Genomic DNA, 22,522 nt, shown 5'->3' with positions numbered 1-22,522 from the left:
GTTTGCCATGTGCCACAAAACACTAAGCCATGGATTGTTGTAAGCTTGGCTTGTTCAACAAACCACGAGCTATTCGACAGACAAACAAACAAGGAATGGATTGTTTCTCCAAAACTTTCATTCTTTTCCAGCAGTTCTTGCATTGTGCTTTTGTATATTGATGAGGGTCTGATGTGGCCACATAAACCATGCTTAAGCCAGACCAGCGGATATAATACCAAACCATAGTTAAAACAAACTATGGCTTCACATTGTGGTTTGCTATAAGAAAACAAACCATGATTTGTCTGCTGGACTGGCTTTAGATGATCAAACAAACTATAGTTAGGTTAAAACAAACAATGGATTATGTGTGAACCAGCAGAGCTGTCTCACAGGTAAGTTTACAAAGGCTTGAACCATAGAATTACAAAAAAATCCTCATGTCTAATTCTCACTTCTAAGGGTGAAAATGTCTTCCTTGAGAATGTGTTCAGAAGCCTTCCTGTTCCATTCTGAAGATGGAGATTCTCTAGTCTCCTTGAGCAGCTTGTTCTCTTGATGAACTGCTCGTATAATTTGGAAGCTTTCCCTCATGTTTAACCTAGATTGGTCCTGTCAGTTAAACCCACAGCTTTCTTTTGCAACTTAATTTTATTAATATTTTCCAGGTACAACAACATGAACAAAAAGACAGCTTTCAGAAAATAACAAGGAATCAAGATAATCTGGGTGTTCAAGTCATCCTGACCTGTCTTAGTATGTATAAATAACTTTTTAAGACATCCCTTACAGACACCCTTTAAAATATTTAACAATGTTATGTTCACACCTTGATCTTATCTCTAGTTTTGTTTGGTGAGGCATTTTTGTCTATCTTGATCTTTTTCCTGACCTAGCTTGAACCAAGATATTTGTGTTTATTTTGATTAGGCCAGAATACAGAGTGTGTACCTGCCTCTATCCATGGTGAGGCCAGATGTGTGTCCTTTCTAAATGGGCTGATTAATCTTGGGAGAAATGAAACAATTCCCTACTTTTTGCAAAAAAAAAATCCCCCTTGAAAAATCAAAGAGATTTATAGCTCAGATCCTGGTCTGTTACACACCATGTCTGGGACAAGTGAGGCCTCATAGCTGATCTGATTTTTTGATGTCTTAAAACAATTCATGTGATTTCTCCAGAGCAGCAGGATTATGTTTTCTTCACAACTAGCATGGAATTAGCCCTGGTCCAACATTGGTAACTTGATTATTGTTATGCTTAAGTGGTAAGAAAATAGTGATTAATTATGATGGGGGGGGGGACACTGTTTGCATGGGAATCCATGGCAGGGGTGGGGCAGTTGTCCCACAGATTGAACAGTCACTGCCCAGACTGAGCGATTATGGTGCCTGCCTGCATTTTGCTACAACTGCATTGTGGGAGGAGGTGGAGGTCAAGAGAAATCCGCCCTGTCCCAATTGGCAAATGGGGATGGAGGTGCAGAGCAAGCAGCTTGTACTATTTTTCTAATTGCCTAGTCCAAGGATTTAGGGTTGTCATATTTCAAAAAGTAAAAACCAGGATTCCCCAAAAGTTGTTGAGCTCAAAATTGTTGGGCTGGACGTCTATTCTGCCTTTGAAATCCCAGTAATGTCCAGGAACATTCGGACGTATGGCAGTCCTAAAGGATTCCCAAAATGTGGCGTATGGACCATCAGTGGTCTATGAGCTTTGCGGTCTACAGCATGTTTGTAAATCTGTGTTTGAAGATGGGAGGTGAGATATCTGTCACATTAAATATTTATTCCTCCTTCTGTTTCTTCTGCTGTAGCTGATTGCATTACAATCTAACTTTCAAATAATTCAAATAAATAAAAACACCATTAAAAATCTACATCCACCTTTATCTATGCATCACATCCCACTTGGCTTGCTCCTGTCCTTGCAACAACAGCTTGTGGTTATATGTATTGACCAAGAGTCACTAAGGTTGCAGTGTGCGCTTCCTAGAATTTTCCTAGAGAACCGCAAAAGTAAAAAGTGGGTGTTGCAGGCCCAGTTTAGATCGCTGTGGTTAGCATGGGTACAGCAAACATGAGCTGGAAGGTATGCCAAGGCGCAATTGGCTCGAGGCCAGAACCGTAATTATGGCTCTCCTTCTAGAATACTGTATCACTTACACAAAGCATGACGGAGCAAGGTCAAAAGGATATAATACCCTTTGTTCCAGGATTTGTCACCCTAGGTGGCATCTGGGCATATTCACAGTACTCTTAGGATGCTCCAAAGCAGGACACTTTTAAGATGGAGGGGGTGAGCGGGGCAAGAGGCCTATTATGGCTATTTGTGGTGCTGAAAAATATTTGGCATTTGCTATAGTACAGACTTTGAAAACTGCTTCTTCCAGCACAGTTATGTAGCTACTATAGCAATAATTGCCAGAGACCTAGGCAAATCAGATGTTTTAATCTGTCTGAAGGTGGTGTGAGCCAGATGAAAATGTTCCAGTGACTGAGCCTTTTTGAAACAAGACGTTTCCCTTGGAATGGTTGCATGATGTTAATTCGTAGTTATTAGTCTCTGTGTGTCATTCACCCTACTGCTGTGGATGAGGAACTGGTGTTTAAGGAACTTCAGTTAATGAGTAAAAAGAGTTTTCTACTTAGGTTTGGTTGTGCCAAAAAGCAAGGCACAAAACAGAAAAAGAAAAAGGAATGCATTCACAGGCCAAATATCCCATAGAGCTAAGATTGTGACTTAACAGAAGAAACAGTGCAAAAAAACCCACAACAAGATGGAGATCAGGGTGTCTAAGCATATGTTCTTCTTGGTATGCAGTCTTTATTATGTCGTATTTGAGCAAATTCCAGACATATCCCTGCATTGCCACTCTGCACAGCCTTCTGCACGTGTGGCCATTAACCACCATTCTACTCAGTGAAGCACCCCTCCTTGCTCTTTCAGTGAGACCTAAGGAATGGCATGGGAAATGCTCACATTACACTGGAGTTTTGTGCAGCAAATACATAAAGTGGAGACATCATCCAGGCTTATGCCTGCATATGGGAACTGGAATCATGACTGGGTCATGGTTTCCATAAGCATGTATAGTGGTACCTTGGTTCTCGAACTTAATCCGTTCTCGGAGTCCGTTCGACTCCCGAAACAGTTTGAAAACCAAGGTGCAGCTTCCAATTGCTTGCAGGAGCTTCCTGCACTCAAACGGAAGCCGCATTGGACGTTCAGCTTCCAAAAAATGTTCGCAAACTGGAACACTTACTTCTGGGTTTGCGGTGTTCGGGAGCCAAAACGTACGAATACCAAAGCGTTCAAGATCCAAGGTACGACTGTAGAGAGGTGTTTAAAGATAAATGTATACAACACTTTCCCCCCCAAGGGGTGCTCAAGGGTACGCAGTACCAGCACCTCTTTTGTTGTTGTTAAAAAGTGTGGCACTTACTGTAACAACTTCATGGTGAGTACTGGCACCTATTTTTCTAGAAAAAAAGCACTGCATGTATATCTTTATTTATTAAATTTATATACTGCCCTTCATCCGAAGATCTCAGGGTGGTTCACAGTATAAAAATACAGGATAAAAGTGCAAATAAATAATTAGAACAAAACTAAACAAAACCAATCACCACCCACTCCCACAAACAGGTTTAAAAGGCTGTACAATATTAATCAGCCAAAGGCCTGGTTGAAGAGGAATATTTTTGCCTGTAGCCTAAAGGTATGTAATAAAGATGCTAGACGATCCCACATTTTCTGCAGGAAGCAGTAGTGTAACCCTGGTGTTTCTCACCGAAAGCCTAACAAAAAGTGTTGCCCATTCTTTTGGGTAAATATAGTTAGGAATTGCCTAGTATATGCTAAGTGTTTTACTGTCTTTGCCATCACATCAGTCCTGTGATTGATTTCCTATATACTAAGAGTGAACTAATTATCCATTTGTGAATTAGCACAACTCTGATGTCATGTAATGTGAATTGGCTCTCTTTTTAAAAAAAATAATTTTTATTAACAGGCCAATCACATCACATTATCCAAATCACATTAGTTCCAAATTATACAGCCAAATTTTAAATTTTGTTGGGGGTACCCATACATCAAGCTCCGAACGAGTCCAAAACTCCGAACGAGTCCAAACATCACTTATATTACTGCTTTAATTAAACAGTTCTATCCAGTTCAATCCAGATAGTCCTTTATTACTTAATTCATCTTCTTGTTGTTATCGTATATTCCTTTCTTTGCGATCTCTGATAATTTTCACAAGCAGATTGAAAACAGGCATCCTCTGTGTGGGTTTTGTACTCTCCAAAGATCATATCACTCAGGGACAGCCTCTGTTCAACGCTTCCATAAAAAAACTTAATCTTCGGTCTGTCCTTTACTTTTCTCAGGCTTGCCAAATAAATCAGGAGGCTCTGTCAGGTCAAGATTGCGTTCCAACATTCCTTCTCTTTCCAATGGTCCTGATTCTCCTCCCCCTGTCCTTCTTTCTCCGGCAAGCCTGTCTTGGCGAGACGCCATTTTTTAACTGCGTCATAAAAATTTTCCTCTTTCTCACCGTTCACCAATCCTCTCTCCTGTTATAATCCATCCCACACAGTTCTTGAATTCCTGCTTGTGATTAGTAAAAACGCAACAATCTTATTTCTATCTGGGGTGAAGGGTTATTAATATCACATCGTGCAAAGAAAAAAAGTTTTTTCCTCCACCCCCCCTTCATTCCAAACATACAGTCTCTTAATGGTGATTCATCAGAAGATTTACTTATCCGTCCGTCACTCCCGGTCACAGAGATCCATTAGTCAGCAGTCTTATCTCTCGAACGTTACTTGATGTATGTGCTTCAGCTTCTTTCCAATCGTATGTTTCCAATTATAATTCCGAGCTGAAGCTAACCAGCACGCGCTGATTGGAATCGGCGTCAGGAAGATCTGACTTCATCGAGGGCTCGTGCCAAGTGTTCAGCACCCCCATCTCTCGGATCAGGGGGTGCATTGTGAACACCGCTGGCAAGGCAGCCCCCCACCTCCTGGGGGGAGTAGGAAGACTGCATACTTCCCATAGCAGCCCCTTAATTACCTCGTATGGGTCAGAGAGATGTTATTGTCGGCCATCTTCCAATGCGCCACCTGGTGGCCCCCGTGAATTGGCTCTCAGATGCAAATCAGTGTCTTGATTTGGATTGATTTTTTCCCTCAGTGTAAGAAATACTTACTGTAGGGTTACCAGACGTCCTCGATTCCTGGGGACAGCCCCTGGATTTGCAAATCTGTCTCCGGACAAATTCCGTCCCCGGAATATCCCCAGATTTGCAAATCTGTCCCTGGGAAATGTAGTGGCGGCAGTTCCAGCAGCCTGGAGCCAGCCTGGTAGCGCAGTTGGCTCTGGCTGGCTTCAGGAGCTGCTTGATGCTTGCTGCCGTGGCACCTGCCATTTTTCCTTGCCGGAAGTCCCCATATGATGTGTTGCGCACAAGACACATTATATGGGGACTTCTGGGAGGCAAACTGGCGGGCGCCATGGCAGCGAGCAGCAAGCGGCTCCTGAAGCCAGCCAGAGCCAACTTCGCTACCAAGCTGGCTCTGGACTACTGACTGCCACTGCCACCACCACTGCTGAAGGGGAACCGGGGACGTCCGGCGATATAGCTCTCCTGCCCCCTTCCCCCTTTATATTGACTGGGGGGGGGAGCCCCCAGATTCATTGAAAAAAATCTGGTAACCGTACTGAAAACACACAATTATAATAAAAGCCATTATGTACTTATCAGAGTTTAGCTTTTTAAACTCTCCTCACTTGCTGAAGAGCAGGTGATCTCTGTAGCGGATCTTGTAATAAGCAGCTTCAAGCTGGGGCAGGCCAATGGGCAAGCGACAAAGCAGAATAAAGTGTGTGAAGGGCTCAAGACGCAACATCTTGTTTTTATTTGGTTCTCTTTTGAGTCATTAACAGTCAGGCGCCAGTAGTGCTCAAACTTATCATTATTACAACCACAAATGGGCTTTGTGTGTGAAAGGAAGATTTCATCCTTTTAGCTGGTCTTAAGAGAGAGTAAACCCTCACAGAAGCAACAAAATATATTTTGGGCAAAAAGATTTAGAGAAAAGAAGGACCACAGAAATACCCACAGAAATTCCAAATGTAGCTTTTAAACCTACATGCAAAACAGCATGTATAAGTGAGTGGTCCATATAATGACAGATGAAATAGCAATATCTTGAAAAGAGCAAACTAATTAACTGTTACTAAGCCTAAGCACATGTAACTTTAACCATCACACAAAGCTTCCTTGTTTACTCCTGCCTCTGCTACCCTCCCCTTCCTCTGTTGTTCCCGTCTCTAATTTTGGATCGCAAATTCCATGGGACAGAGACATGAAAAGCACCATACTCACAGACAGAGCTAAAAAGCAGCAACAATAAATAGTCTAGAACTGTGCTCTGCTGTTTTCAGTAGCAGAGCATGAAATCCACACCAGACTCTAACATCTTACCCTCTTTATTTGGTACTGGGAGCTGACCGTGCTGTGTGGAGTGACCGCCTTGGGTACTATTGTGTCATCTGTATGGGTAAAAGCCCCTGCAGGTGTAGTTCTGCTGTTCATGTAGTTTTAGAGAATTGGGCTCTGAAGGTAAGGAATTTAAAGTACTTTGAATCTTAGAGAGAACTGTGGAAACTACTGTACTTAAATTACTGATCAAGAAGTATTGCATATGATCAAATAGCTCCTCCAGGCACACATTTTTTAGCAAACCAAAACAGTTATCTCTTTTCAATTTATTGTATCAGTTGTAGCCATATAACAGAACCATTTATAGTATATTGTTTAAAGTACAGATCTGGGTGTCATTTTTTGGAAGAAATGTTTTGTTGTATTGAAACCGAGAGGTGTAGAATAGAGGTGTGGAAGGGTAGTCAATTGTTTCAAAGCAATGCTAAACTAGTACATCAATGCAAATACCAGGGGCAAATATACACACAACAGCAGGCAGTAACCTGTGTTGGCATTTGATAACTGGTTGCTCCAAGAAGTAGACAAGGGTAAACATGTTAGTAATGTCTCAATTAGGAAAGAAAATAAAGGCTTGAATACTTTCTAATATTTGCTATAAGACATTAGGGAGGGACCTAGCTCAGTAGTAGAACCTCTGTTTTGCATGTCACAGGTCGAAATCCTGAGCATCCCTAGGTAGAGCTGGAGATTATTGGGAGGGGGCATGTTTCTAGAACTAAAGTGAAACTGTGAAGCTCCCTTGTTATTTCTGCTATTGCATGCTGCATGCTGTTTAAGTAATCTAGTTACTTGAACAACATGCACAGAGACTCTGTGCTGGTCAGCAGGTAATGTCTTTTTCCACCTGCCTTGCCCCCACCCTTCAACCTTCATAAGGGAGCTGTTTCCAGAGGAAGAACTGTGCGGGGAAAGAGACTCTGCCCTGAGAAGAAGAAGAAGAAGAGTTTGGATTTGATATCCCGCCTTTCATTCCCTTTAAGGAGTCTCAAAGCGGCTAACATTCTCCTTTCCCTTCCTCCCCCACAACAAACACTCTGTGAGGTGAGTGGGGCTGAGAGACTTCAAAGAAGTATGACTGGCCCAAGGTCACCCAGCAGCTGCACGTGGAGGAGCGGAGACGCGAACCCGGTTCCCCAGATTATGAGACTACCGCTCTTAACCACTACACCACACTGGCTCTCAGGTGGTGGATGGTCTCACCTGTGCTGGCCCACCTCTAGCCTGAGGAACCTTCAGAAGGGAGTTGCCATGGGCATCATGTGTATTTTAATGAGCTGAAGAGTGAAAGATTATGAGTCATGGGGGTGTGGAGAGTGCGTATGAAATTCAGTGCTTGCTTTATTTTTTGGTTACTATTTTGTTAATGTCAAATGGAATTATATTTTTATAAATGCTGTATTGATTTGTTAATCATATAATATGACGTGCTATGATTTTGATTGTTCCACTGTTCAATTAAAATTAAAAAAAATGTTTGACGGCTACTGCCGTCATTCCATCTACATTTCAAAAGAAGGGGTCTGGTGAAGTATTATCTAAAGCAGGTAGTTAACCCTGGATGCTTCTGCAGACGCCTTTATTAATAGCAATCACAAACACACAAACAAGCAACCCACCCCAACCCTGAAAGGCCACTTGATCGGGCACCTGACTAAACAGTGGTGCGGGGGAGCGCGAAGAGGGGGGGGTTTCCGGGCGCGGCCTCCCCGCTCCTGTTCCTCTTCCTCCAAGGGGGATCCTAGTTGCGAGGGAGCTTGTTTCTGGCCGGAGACAATTTTCCTGGCCGCAGCGTCTGGTGTCCTAGAGACCGGTGTGGGGGAAAAAGAAGGGAGGAGGTTTGACAGGATGCTGAACGCCGACCGCCTCTCCCCGTCGGGGCTCGAGTATCTGGGTGAGGCTCCGGCGGGCGCGGCACGCGGAGCAGGTGGCCTCCGCTGCGCCTTCCCTGCAGCAACCGAGGGAGGAAGGGAGGGAGCGGCGCGGTCCAGGCAGGCGCTTCCCTGCACCCCTCCCTTCTGGAGGCTCTTCGGATTTCTGCCCGCCCCGTTTTTCTCCTAACTGGCGTGGGTGGGGCATTGGTCACCCCAAGACCCCCGGGCACTGGTTGGAAGGAAGACGGGTGTGAATGGGGGGCCCGCCGCCCGGCGCGTCTTGGGTGGGGCAGGCGATTTAAAGTCTCCCTAGCGTTTCATCCTTTACCTGAGGTGGGAGTCGGATGGTTGCCAGCGGGGTTTCCAATCTTGCTTTCAGTGTTTTTCAACCTGCGTTCATTCATTCTTGAAAGCAAAAGCCGGCGTAGCCAGCAACACAATGCTAGTCGTCTTCCATTTCAAACACCTGCAAAAATCCTTTAGGCTTGTAATGCAAATACAGAAGGTGATTTTCATCTCCTTCTCCAGCCAGTTAATATTACCGGTGAATGGGTTGGCTGGTGGAAGCGCTGTAGACAAGTTTCAGTATAACATTGTTTAAAACGGGGGCGGGGGGCTGGGATGACTGAATGTTGTTCACAATGGGCCAGGAATGGCTCTCTATTAACCGCATTGGGGCATTTTTTTCATCCCTTACGAAAAGGGATGCCTTTGATCAGAGTGGAACGAAGTTAAACTAAGCAACCTCTTGCATCCAGTTAGGATTCTTTATACTAAAAAGCAAACAAACCCCAAGAAGTGTTCTAGCACTTTTGAGATTATATAACAACAGTATTTAGGTAGCACTTTCTGGGTGTTCCAAAGTGTTTCACAATGTTTCACATATATTATCTCAGTAATCTTTGCAACAACTGTATTATTGTTATTATCATATTATTTACTGGATGGGCTGCTGAGAGATAGTGACTTGCCTAAGACTATCTAGTGAGTTTGTCGCTAAGGTAAGTTTTGAACTTGCTGGTTTAAATTTGTGTAGCACAATGTAAAGTAAGTCCTGTTGTGTTCTATGGGGTTTGCTCCCAGATAAGTGTGCCTTACAGCACAGTCCTATGCATTGCTATTTGGAAGTGAACCCCACTGGATTCAACAAGGTTTATTCCATATATATATATATATATATATATATATATATAAGATCACAGCTTTCGCCTCATCAGTCATTTGGCACACTTCTTCTGTCCTTGAAAGTGCGTGTGAAATGTGTAAAGCAATGGAAGAAGTATTTGCAGTACAAAATATGCCTATGGATAGCAGAGATGTTATACACATGTAATCCTGTAATCTAAACTAGTGTTCAAATAAATTTTGGGAAATTGTCTTCCATGCTGAATAGGCTCTGGGAATAGTTCATCTCTCATGACGTGGTGGCTACCAATGTCTGTCATGGCTGTTGTGTTTCTTTAGGAAACTGCATGTGTTGTGTGATATACGTTTACCTGAGTTGCAGAATGCAACTTGAGTGAGCTAGGTGTTAGCGGCTACTGGAAACAGCAAACAAAAGTATGAGATTAATGGAAGTAAGGGAAGAAGAGGAGAAGTTTGGAAGGACTGATGTGGTTTACAGGCCTCCCACTGAGGGACTTAATCCTGCTGGAACATTGAGTTCAGATACTAAAAAATCTGTATTTGCATCGTCACCATCATTTTCCTGCTTCAAAATAGCATAGTTCCTCCTTTGATTACACCCAATCCCAATAATTAGAACTGGACTATAGTATACTGCAAAGAGGAAAGTGTGAGGTGTGTCTCTTAAACATCTCTTTGATCACAATTGGCATGTAGCCACCAATTATTTATTTATTTTTCTATATTCAAAGAACCCTTCCCACATTGGCTTCCCTGCCAAGGAACTCCTGCACATTGCAGAGGATTGAGCAGAATGATCAAAAAGGTATGGTTTTGGCCAGGTCTTTGCTGATCCTGCATGGAACTGAGAATGCTCTTAGGTTAGAACAAGCCCGATATTCCCCTGCAGGAGCAGATTGGCAGTAGTGTGCAAGCTGTCTTCTAGGTAAAATTGTTTGTCCTTGCTGAACTTTTCATTGAGGTACTCCCGATAAGCTCCTTATCAGGAGATAACCCCTTGGTTTTCCAGTAACACAATTCAAAATCTACTCATTTAAGCAAATAAGTAACAGCCCCATAAGGAAAAGCCTTTCTTTGAAGGCACTGGATAAGCCAGTCTGTGGGAAAGCATCATCCAGCTCTGTTATCTTCTTTAACTCAGTATAAAACTGGCTAATTTTATTAGTTGAATGCTCATTATCTTGCTCCATCCAGTGGGGTTGGTCATTGTTATGCCACATCTTATGTGTGGGAAACAAAGGCTCAGATGTTTTGATTTGGCCAACCAAGAACTCTGTTGAGTGGACATGCAATTGAAGCCAGCTCCCTTACCCCCTAGTATTTTAGAGCAAATTTCTCAGCCATCATATGATGACTCTGTGTGTTCGATTTTAAAAAAGAATGTACCCTTTTGTTTTATTTATAACATGTATATACCACCCAATAAACAAAGCTTTTCTGAGCAGTTTACAAGTAAAAATTAAGACCAAAAGTATAAAACTATGACATAAAACACAAATGTAAAACTAAAACAATAGGAGAATAAAACCAGAGTGAAAATAGTGTCAGAGGAAGTGCAAAAAAATCTAAGAAACAATAATTATTACTTTTATTAAGATTGAAAAGCTTTAGAAAACTAAAAGGTGTTAAAAGGACCACAACTTGAGCACCAGGCAAGCCTCTCCACCACTGAAAATACAGCTTCTCTAGTAGTCGCCCACATCAAGGGTGGGTGATAGGATGCTGCCTTATATTAGGTCAGAACAGAAGGTAACATGGCATTTGGGATATAGTTAAATGAGTTATGAAAAGAAGAATTTTTAATAAGGAGGGGGTATGACTAGAATAATATTATGTCAAAGTATATAAGGTGGAGTAAAGGATCAAGATAAGGGAAATTAGAGACATAATAAGTGGAAATATATAATTATAAACGAGGTTGGAAATGGGTTAGAATTTGCTGAATCTGACGGAGTAAAGAGGAATACAAAAAAGGGAGATGTGAGGAGGTCAGGAAAGAGGGATATGGAATTTTGAAATTTAAAAGTGGGATTTTTCTTTCTTTTTCTTCTTTTTCTTGTTAGTTTTTGTCTGTTTATTTGTTTTTGTTTTGTTATATGTGATGTATGTTTTGTAAAACTTTAATAAACATTTTTTTTTAAAAAAATATATATTAGGTCAGAACATTGGTCAATCTAGCTCAGTGTCAGCAAAACTATTAGCACTGGCTCTCCAGAGTTTCAGGCGGGGGACATTTCCAGCCCGACCTGGAGATGCTAGGGAACACGAAACCTTTTGCAAATAAAGTGCATGTTCTACTACTGAGCTACTGGCCTTCCCCTCTTCATCTGGCCATGACACATGGGAAGATGATCTTAAAGGTAAAGGGACCCCTGACCATTAAGTCCAGTCGCGGAAGACTCTGGGGTTGCGGCGCTCATATCGCTTTATTGGCCGAGGGAGCTGGCGTACAGCTTCCAGGTCATGTGGCTAGCATGACTAAGCCGCTTATGGCGAACCAGATCTTAGGGTCTTCTTATGTGGGAGGAGACAATAATAATTTCATGTCATTATGTTGAAGTTCAGGCCTCCCAGCCATACAAATCTTGGCTTTTGTCCCCTAAACTTGAATATCTGCTTTTAGTTCTCAATTACACATTTAAATCTAGGTCATAATCTCCTAAATAATGGATGGATTTGATCTACTTACCTATTTAGCCCATTCATCCCTTTTACTTGTGCTCCTACATTTAAATTCATACTTTTTTGGAAACTGTTTGAAAAATCTGTTGACTTTTACCTGCCTTAAATTTCTGTTCTGCATGGAATTTGGAAAGTTCAGTTCTCTCAAAACTAGGCCACTGCTGTAGTAAAAAATAAGTTGGTTGTCCCATCCCTGTGTTGTATAGATCATGCTCAGGGAGGTTGTTTTTTAAAGAGTTACTTTATTTCAGGGGTGTGGGGGAGCGCCTATATGATTTTCACAAAAGCTGTTGACTAAGGGTTTGTTTGATTAATATGAATCCAGTAAAAGTAAGCAATGTTTGGGAAAGTGCTTTTGAATCTCTTTCGGCATTGACCTGGGTTTGTTTTAAAAAAAATTCTTTGGAAAGAATAGCAGCCTTTCTCCAGGTGCTTTATTGTGTTTCTCAAGGCCTTGTTAATAGAATTAACTGGCTGTGAGACTACAGGTAATTGTGATTAGAGAAACCAAATCATGTTAATCTCATTCAGAAGTCTGTTTGTTGCCCCAGGCTGTGTATCAGGTGTTCTTTGAAGAGACTCCAAGCTCAGCCTCCTCTCTCTTGGGATGGGTGAAGTGTCTTGTAAATCGTCCCCCTCCCCACTACACACATGAGAAGGAACCAAGCAAGTTGGGTCCTTTTAAACCCCCACCCCAGCCCTGTTGTAGTGAACACCCCCTGTGTCAGTTTGTGCTGCAATATTTTTCTGTTACACATTCTGTGACGTATTTTCAGGGACTAGAGATCAAGGTTGTGCTTGGAGGTGCCTGGACTATGGAGGCACCTGGGTCTTGTCCATACCTCTGCATTAGAACCTAATTCATACCAAATGGTGCAAGTTGGAAGGGACCTCCTGGATAATCTAGTCCAGGGGTTGGCAAGGCTTATCGGGCATGGGCCGGATCACTCCTGTGGAGATCCTCCGTGGGCTGGGTTGGCACAGCGCGACACCGGAAATCGCATCTCTGCATGTCCGCGGGGCTGGAAATCGCTTCTGCACATGCCCAGACGCCAAAAACCGCACCTGCGCAGAAATGATTTTTGGCGTCTGGGCATACGCAGAAGCGATTTATGGATACGTGGATGAGAGTCCCTGCGCTGCGCTGGTTTAGCGCAGTGCTTGGGGACTCACTGAGTGGGCGGCTCGGTTCGGGGGCTGCCCATGGGCCAGTTAAGCGACCCTCATGGGCCACTTCCAGCCCATGGGCCTTAGGTTGCCGGCCTCTGATCTAGTCCAACTCTCTGCAATGCAGGAATATGCATCCATACAGGGATCAGGCATGTGACCTTGGCATTGTCAGCATCACGCTGTAACCAACTGAGCTAACAGAACAAGGCTGTCCTGTGTTTGGATTTCAGTGTTCTCATTTATGCCATTCATGTTCAGTTGTTAAAGAGCAAGGGGCTTTTTAAAAACCTGACTGCTTCCTATTGGTAATGCAATTGCCCCCATCAACTGCATAGATGTTTGGGGAGTGGTGCAACCTGTCCTGAACCTTTCTTCCTTACCCTTGTATATGGAGACTGCCATCCTATATGAAAGAATTGAATGCCCTGAACCTTTCTTCCTTACCCTTGTATATGGAGACTTCTATCCTATATCAAAGCATTGAATCCCTGCCCCCATGTAGTGAACATAGCTGCCTTTATTCAAAGTATAATGGACCCAGAAAGTTGAGTCTGTTAAATACGGGGAAATAGTGGATACTAGTTCATTAGGGCAAATGGAACTACTTCGCCATTCCCAGTCTAGCCTCAGCCAGCCGGCACCTGCCTGCATTCTTACTTGCGAGCAGTCTAACTTACAAGCAGTCTAGAGGTGGCACTGGCTGTCAGCTTGCTCCTCTGTAGTCTCAGTGCTGCTTTGTAGAACTCAACAGAGAGGTCGATGGGGACAATACTAGAGATATGAAGGGTGCGGGGGATCGGTAAAACCAGAAAAAATGGGGGAGGGTAAACAGGCCTACCCCAATTTTTTGTTTGTTTAGGGTTTTTTTTTTAAGTTTCCCCCTGAAAAATTGATTAAAAAATGGATCTGTGCCTTCACATCTCTAGACAAAACTAGAATTGGTAGGCTCCATCTGTCATTGGCTCTGGTTCCACCTACTGTTGGCCTCCCTTCCTTCAGCCTGGATACCATTCTCAATGGGCCCAAGCCACCACTGAGGAAGATTTACCATAGAGAAGCAGAAACAACTTGTGAGGAAGGACCTATAGGGGATATGCCGACTGCAGAAAAGGCAAAATTAATGTAAACTTAAACAGGATCATTTTGATATGAAAGCAACAGTTAATGTGGAGTGACTAAAGATGGGGTTGAAGATGAAGATATCAACCCTTTTTGTATGCTTAGAGTACAGTATTTCAGCGACTTGTTAAAATTCAGGATGTTGCAGAGGAAGAAACATTAACGAAATTAATGCTAGGTATGATTGTTTATTTAAAGCTAATGTCCTGCCTTTCGAAATGCATTTCAAGAATGGATTCATTAAGAAATGAAATCAATATTTGTAATCATGCAGTATTTGAAAACACATATAGCAACCAGCTATCATATGAAAATGGTATTAACTTAATATGTCAAGAGGACCACTAGAAAAGTGGTTGCTAAAAACAAACAAACCAGCAGCTGGAAAGGGAATAGCATTAAACAATACAAACCAAGGGGACACAACTAAAAACCTGCTGTGGTCAATGTACTCTAAATATAGAACTTCAGTAATCCTTACAAGCATTCTGTATGGTAGCAGCCCATCAATATCTCCCCGTTGTAGATGTGGGGCTGAGGTGGAGCGGCTTGAGTGTATGGCTGTTCCACAAGGAACTTTCCCAGTTCAAAGCTCTACCATATCTGAATGTGCTTCATAGCTTTGATTTCTTGGTTCTTTTGACGAAGTGCTGCCCTTTCAGTGAAGCTCTTTTCCAACTCCAGGTCTAATGGAAGGCTTACTCTTCTCAGAGCGATTTTGAAACTTTTAATTATTTTCTCTCTTGAGCTAAGTTCCTCTCTTTCCCCTCTCTACCAGAATCCTTTTCCCCTTCATCTTGTGCCAGCTGCGGACATGTGAGAACATGAGCCCCCTGCCAGGGAAGGTCTGTGTTTTGTAAAGCCTGGGACTGGTTGATGCCAGAGTTGTGGCGTCTCTTACGAAAGGGAAGCGCTGTGGGGTGCAGCTGTTCTGCCATTGCCAGTCAGAGAGCCCTTGACTCTCAGTGCATGAAAACGAGCTCTTGGGGCACTGCAGATGCGTTTGATGCTTTCTTCTTTCTTCTAGCTAGCTGTTCCTTCTTTCATGTTTGCCTGCCTGCCTGCTCTCCTGCCTTCGTACATTTAACTATTTGGTTGGCAAGGAGTTTAGAAATAATAAGTACTTTAGTGAAAGAAACATAGTAATTAATATTGCATTCAAAGTTAACGCTTAAAGATTCTGCATCGGCTCCAGACTAAGGCTGTAACTTTCTGCCCAAATACCTTGGGCTAATGGGGCTCATTAAAATCAGTCGGACTTACTTCTGAGTAAATATGTATGGGATGTTAGTGCTGTAGGTTAGCTACACATAGTTCCCATTGAAAGTAGCGGGACTGGAGTTCTCACATTGCTTTCAGTGGGTCCTAAATGCAACTAACTTAGTTTGGATCCACTCCTTTTGAGTCCTAAGAGAATAGGGGAAGGGCCATGGTTCAGTGGAAGAGCATCTGCCTTACATGCCAAAGGTCCCAGGTTCAATCCCCAGCATCTCTAAGTAGGGCTGGAAGAGACCCTGGAGTGCCATTTCTGTACCATTTTAGACAACACTGAGCTTGGTAGGCCAGTGCAGCTCCCTATGTTCCTGATATTTTAGACTGAAAAAATGTGGGGAGACCCTTGGCCTGGGATAATGATTTGAGTAGAAAAGGCAAGGGGAAAGTGTTAGCGCCTTGGTGCAGTGTACCAGTCCAAAATGACATGCCCAGCACAAAAAACAGGGCCACTAAAAAAAAAGAAAAGTGACATCCCTGGCTTGTATTGTCACAATATGTCACAGCCGTCATATACTGACTGGCTAGGTACACTTGAAGTCACTCATCATCCCATCATAGAGGAGAGCAACATACCAGTATTTGATTCTGAGCACATACAAAAAAGGGTGTGTGATACCAGGCTGCATGGCTGCATGAGGATGGGCTATCTGTAAAAGGTTGTGCATTGGCATTGCTTTGCTAGCTAAACACAGAAGTGTTTGTTTTCAGTTGAGCTCAAGACTGAGAAATTCTTTTGTTCTTAATTTAGATTCCATTTGACCCATGTTGTCCTTAGTGGTAAAATACTGCCAGATTGTATAGCCTCACAACACATGTCCCAGATCAGCAGCATATACCCTGCATTGTAACACTATCTGCTGAATGACGTGCCAGACCAGCACATTTGCCAAACAGTGTAGGAGCACCCCCCTGAGTTTCTGAAGAGTGATACTGAGGTTAACAAAGTGTCAGAGTCACAAAACTCTGTAAAACGGAGAGGATCGGTCCTGGCAGCATACAATAGTTGAGCTTTTGTTTGTCTTGGTTATTTGGCCATCTTGTCCTGGATAATCTTTAGGGCTGTCTGGTATGAATCTAAGACATGATTGGAAAGAATCAGTTCAGTAGAATAGAATTTTTAATTCTGCCTGTGTATCTGGTGTCTTAAGTGATGGTTATGAACAAAATGACCCTAGCAATTTTTAGTAGGAGATACTCAGAAATTCAGTCTCTTGTGTTTTGGTATGACTTTGTGCTTTACGTGACAGAATGCTTGACTGGAGGAGGCAAAAATATCAAATTATTACCATTTCAACCCCCCCCCCCACAAACACACACAAACACCACCACCACTACTACCACCACCACTACAGACACAAACACACAACCACTTGTTGGGGGAAACCAGTTTCCCTAAAGGACAAATTTCCAAGCCAACAGACTGAACTATAAAGTTTTATATTCTTTAAGAGCTGCATCCCAGGTGTGTATATCTTTTGCCTCGTGGGACTTCTAACCAAATTAATCCCTCCAATTCTGGGTTTAGCTTTCAAAACTTGTAACACTAGCCAAATCCCAGTGGCTGAAACAGGAAATGGTGAATCTGATAAACTTGCACTGTGTCAAATATTTTTAGTGCTCTAAAAATACATGTTTTAGGACTTATTTACTCAGAAGTAAGTCGCATTGCGGTCAGTGAGGCGTATAACCAACAAAGGTTGGTCTTATTATGCAGCGTAGCTTGTTCCTGACTATCAGCACCTTCAACTTTGCCAGCATGGGATCAGCTGCCAAGGCAAAACTGCCCTCACGTGCATGTCTCTCTCACTCTCTTGGCTGACAGCTTGAATAGTTCAGTGGACTGTAGCTATTGTGGCAGGACACGTTTTTAGAGTGTCAGCTATAGTAGCCTGGCTACAGGCATTTGAAGATAAGGTCACAAACCTTGAAAAACGGCCCAATTTAAAGGAAGAAATCTGCACCGTGAAAATGAAAGCATTATGATAAATGTGTGCTTTGCAGCCTACTGACCAGAGGGTAATGTTCCACTAACCTCCAGACTCCCTGAGTTTAAAAAGCAGTTTTAATATTTTGGCATAAAAACTGTGGAACATTAAATGGATAGGGTTGGGGTCTATTTAAGTTGTGTGCTCTGCTGCTGTTATGCAGGCTTAAGCAAAACAACTGGGTTATATGTGATTGTTACATAAATGCACAAAAATCAAGATTTTCATAGCTGAAAAAGTTTTTACAGCTCAATTATTTATTTCATGTATAAATCATTTCATATGAAGCAATGCAAAGCAATTTAACAATAGAATAAAACTTATAAAACAATTGCATATATAGAAACAATTAAAAGCTTTTATATAAAAGCAGTCAAAACATTTATCTATGTAAACAGTTTCAAATCCAATACAGATATTGACAGATATATTAATAGCAGTGTTTAACACCCTGTGTGTATACAGAGACACGTTTGGCGAGCATAGTTTGGTGCTTTTGTGTGATTGAAACCACTGTACCTCTGTAGACAGAACATAGGATTTTACATGCAGTAACCCAGTTTGTGCCTGCATTTTTGTTTGTTTGTGTCTGTTACGCTTGCTCAAAAAACACACTACGGAACAGTGGCTGTCAAACTGTTACCTGACTGGCAATCAAAATATTAGTTTCATGAATCACTTTTGTCACCTTTAGGCACCAGGAAATGTGCATCAAGATGCTAGAGCCAAGTTATTCTTTTATTTGAAACAGCCAACGAGTTTCTTCCTGAAAATATATGCTTAAGTGGGAAATGTATCTGGTACAGTTTTTATCCACAACATAATTAATAAAATGTGCTTTGATGATAATTACAGATGAAGTTCTAAATGTAGGACTTTTGCAGTAGCAGCTTTAAAAACACTGAAAAATGTTCTTATGGCTAGGCTTGAACAAAAACCACTACCGGAAAGAGGATGATATATGCAGTAGTGCTGTTTGCTATGTGATACTGTTTTAAACCTTTTAGAACTTAATACGAGAGATTTGAATGGTCATCCCTTGTCCATTTCTGAGGCGGTTGTTCACCATCTCTGACTTCTCTTTTTAGTGTTCTCTTGACAGCTCTTAAACTGTAATCCTTCACCCATATTCCTGGAAGTAAGTCCCATTAAATTAATGAGGCTTGCTTTTGAGTAGACACACGATTCCACTGTAAGTAAAGTTGCAGCAGAGCGGCATATGCTTAAGCTCCAGTAATAACTGCTTCATAATCCTCAGCACTTTCTCCTGTTTTCTTACTGAGCAGCATAACAGAAAGTGCTCAGACATACAATAGTGGAGTCCTGATGTCTGTGAGGGAGAGACAGGAGATATGGCAATATGTAATGGGCTTGCTGGCTTTATTTTTACCCCCTCCCTGCAGCATGTAAGCTTTTCGACCTCCCACTGGACTTGACAGCTTATTGAGTGGGTAGGTTTTTTCCCCTCAAGGAAAATGTCAGGAAAATTATGATTACGATTTTCAGTTCGTAGTTGGATCTTCTTGTTTTACATTTAAAGCTAGGGAGCACCCATTACACGACAGTTGTTTCTTTGTAGTGTTTGCCCCTTTTTAGTATGCTCTACCACATTTGTAAGAGAGGTGAAAAATAATTTTTAAAGTTTTTTTCGGCTATGTTCAAAGCAAGAGGAAGAACAAGGTAGTAGTAGGTCCTTTACGTGGAGAAGATTAAGAAATGCTATTGGGTGACAGGAGAGAAGGCAGAACTACTTACTTGGCCTTTGTCTTCACCCAGAAGAAAAGCAGTGCCCAACCTGGTGATAACAGAATAAACAGTGCAAGGAGAGGGCTACAGCCCAAGAATTGGTCCCTCAGATTTGCACAAAACCTTCATTGACAACCCCCTTGGGCTTGCTGATCAGAAGGTCAGCAGTTCAAATCTGCATAACGGGATGAACTGTTGCTTTGTCCCAGTTTGTGCCAACCTAGCAGTTCAAAAGTCTACCAGTGTAAGTAGATAAGTAGATACCGCTGCAGCGGGAAGGTAAATGGCATTTGCGTGCACTCTGGCACTCGTCACGGTGTCCCGTGCGCCAGAAGCGGTTTAGTTATGCTGGCCACATAATGCGGAAACACTGTATGCAGACTAACACCAGCTCCCTCTGCCTGAAAGCAGAGATGAGCGCCACACCCCATAGTTGAATTTGACTGATGAGTGTTGCAACTGGACTTAACTGTCAGGGGTCCTTTACTTTTACCTTTTTAACCATCCAGGGGTCTTTTACCTTTACTTGCTCCCCTACTCTCCATTTTTCAATTGCCTAAGGTAACCCAGTAGACCCTTTCCCTTTCCACCTCATGCTGCTGCTTCCGCCTGAGGCAGAGAGTGGGAGAACCCCCAAATCAGGTACCTCTGAACATTAACAGAGTGCTCTTACCTGGAGAGAGAGGAAAGGCTTGAAAGGCACAAAGGAAAGATAGATATCTCCCTCCCCTCTCCCTTTGGACCTTGCCAAACCTCCCTTCCCCTTACCGCTTCTCCTGTGAGGAAGGGGGAAACTGCAGCAGAAGTAGGCTCAAATTAGCCACAGAGGAACCCCCCCTCCCTTTATGCATTCTCCCATGAAGGGAGGCTGACAGCCTACATGAGCCACAAAGGAAGAGTCACAACAGATCGGGTCAGCTGTTCAGCAACTATCCTGCTCACAGGAGAAGGCTGAAATGGCACCGGCTGTTAGGTGAACAATAGCGGCAGTGGACCAGGACAGTTGCTGAGGAACTGCCCTCGCCTGTCATGACTATTGCTCTGTGGCCCACCTAGGCCACGCTGCCCTCAGACACTGCTGTGAAGGCCCCACAGCTCTCTGAAGGCTATTGTCACACTGTAGTTTACAGTACCACCTGTGTGTGGCCAAGCAAAGTGTAGCATGATGACATTCTTGTGTTTGTATTATATGGCAAGATATTTTCTTTTGAGCCCTCAGGTTTATTTTTATTTTTTAAAGATATTTATTGAGTTTTTCCACCTTTATACATTAAGAAATCAAAAAGAAAAAAGAAAAAAGTTAAAAACACATAAAGTTTACAATCCTTATTTTCAATAACATATTTCCCTGACTTCCCCACACCTCCCCTTCTTATATTCCAATTCAAATTGTTAATTCAACAAGTTCTTGTCCCCAATTTTTGACCTTTTTATATTTAATTCATTAAAAAACACACACACCAATTTTAACTTATAAACATCAGTATTTAAACATCAGTGCTCATTCTTAAAACTTTTTTCTAAAGTCGACCCAAATTCCCTTCCACGAATTCCCCAATTTTCATACTAATAACAAAACAAAATAAAAAAAACAGATTATAATTCTGCACCCTTTGGATTCCCAACCCCCCCCTTTCCCGGTTTCAATCCCCAACAAATGTCCATCAGTCTTAGTCTACTATCAGCCTGGAGACCTCACGTCCGAGGCTCTTAATTCTCTCTCAATTCCTCTCTGCCGGTTTTTTTGGTAGTCCTTAATATTAAACACCAGATCTCGGAGAAGCTCTGTCCCGATAGGGTCCATATTTCTTCCAGCCAGACCGCCATACTTAAAAGTGGAGCCTGAATCTTGTTTCTTACTCCTTTTAAGTCCAAATGTCCCAAAAGCTCCAACTTTCACCTTAATCAAATTTGTAATCCATAGGTCTTCAGATCTCCACATAAGGAGATCTCTCCATTCTTCAATCTTCAATTCAAAACAGATTTTCATCATCCAGTACTTATTTTCCTTTGTAGCCATCATGTCAGGCCTCTGGCTCTCCTTTGTCATCTGCAACATTACATCTCCTCCTTCCTTTTCCTCAGAAACAACATATATCTCTTTCTCCACACTCTCAAATCTTTCAAGTTTCTCTTCTTGTCCAGCTGCATGGACTTCATGAGTCAAGTCCTTATCAAATTCAATGGATTTGTTTACTGTTAAGTCCAGAGTTGCAACATTTGTAGCCAAAACATCAATTTAGCCTTGTAACTTTCTCAAGAGAAGAAACACTCTGTCCAATTTAGCTTGAATTTTTCCTCCTTCAGCCATTCTTGTAATGTCCCAAAATCCCCTCTAGAGGGATTTTGGTTACTTTATCTTCCTTCCAGTTCAAATCCAAAAATCAAGTTAGTTTGTATCAGTTCTTCCTTGTTTTCAACAAAATATAACCAAATTGTAGCAAATATATCCAGCAGAGATAGCAGAAACAAAGTTCTCTTTTTCCTTCTTGACAGCTAATTTGACAGCTGTCAAACTCTTCTATATCTCCTCAACAGGCTCTCTCGCGGATCACTCCCGGGTCCGGGGGGGTGGCACTTCAGCTCTCAAAATTAGCTCTTATCCTCCAGTGAAATTACTTATACTGCCAAATCGTGAAATTAATGTCTTTTACCCAATAAAGAAGAAGAAATTCTCTCGACCTTAGTTAGCTAGTCCTTGCTTTAGATTATTTATAAGACGGGGAGACGGACTTCCTGTTTGCGCCTTCCCCGATCGTGCCTAATTAAAAAAAAAAAAATTCTTTACAAATCCAATTTCCGTATTACTCACGGGTTGTTGCTTTTAGAGTCCAATTGTTCACAAGAAGAAGTCAGCGCTCTCCGACCATGGCTTGCGGCTTCACTCCGCAGGAGAAGCAGTCGACTCTCAGCACCGCGCCGCTCACCCCGTCCCCCGTTCCGAAGCCTTTAAAAAGGCTCCTTCGCGGGTTGGGGGGGGCGCAAATGGTGCCCGCCGTGTCACCAAGTTCACAGGCTTCAGCGCCTGTGAT

General features: G+C 42.5%; 1 protein-coding gene across 6 annotated transcripts in view; it reads left to right on the top strand.

The window, feature by feature from the left end:
* Window positions 1-650: 650 nt before the first annotated feature.
* Window positions 651-22,522, top strand: part of CSTPP1 (centriolar satellite-associated tubulin polyglutamylase complex regulator 1) — a 114,130-nt gene continuing 92,258 nt past the window's right edge. Inside the window, exon 1 of one of the 6 annotated variants that reach the window (XM_053386766.1) lies at window positions 651-738. Coding sequence is in view for 1 of the 6 variants with exons in the window: in XM_053386736.1 (XP_053242711.1) it covers window positions 8,342-8,387 (46 nt within the window). In the remaining 5 variants the exon portion in view is untranslated. Of the gene's footprint in view, window positions 739-6,591; window positions 6,614-8,156; window positions 8,388-8,678; window positions 8,701-22,522 lie in introns of those variants that run through there. The other 5 variants (XM_053386784.1, XM_053386746.1, XM_053386756.1 and 2 more) reach the window with 5 other exon arrangements.

Source organism: Podarcis raffonei, chromosome 1, assembly GCF_027172205.1.
Source record: "Podarcis raffonei isolate rPodRaf1 chromosome 1, rPodRaf1.pri, whole genome shotgun sequence".
Lineage (NCBI taxonomy): Eukaryota > Metazoa > Chordata > Lepidosauria > Squamata > Lacertidae > Podarcis > Podarcis raffonei.
The sequence above is the reverse complement of the archived record's forward strand: the minus strand, read 5'-3'. Positions and strand labels throughout refer to the sequence as shown.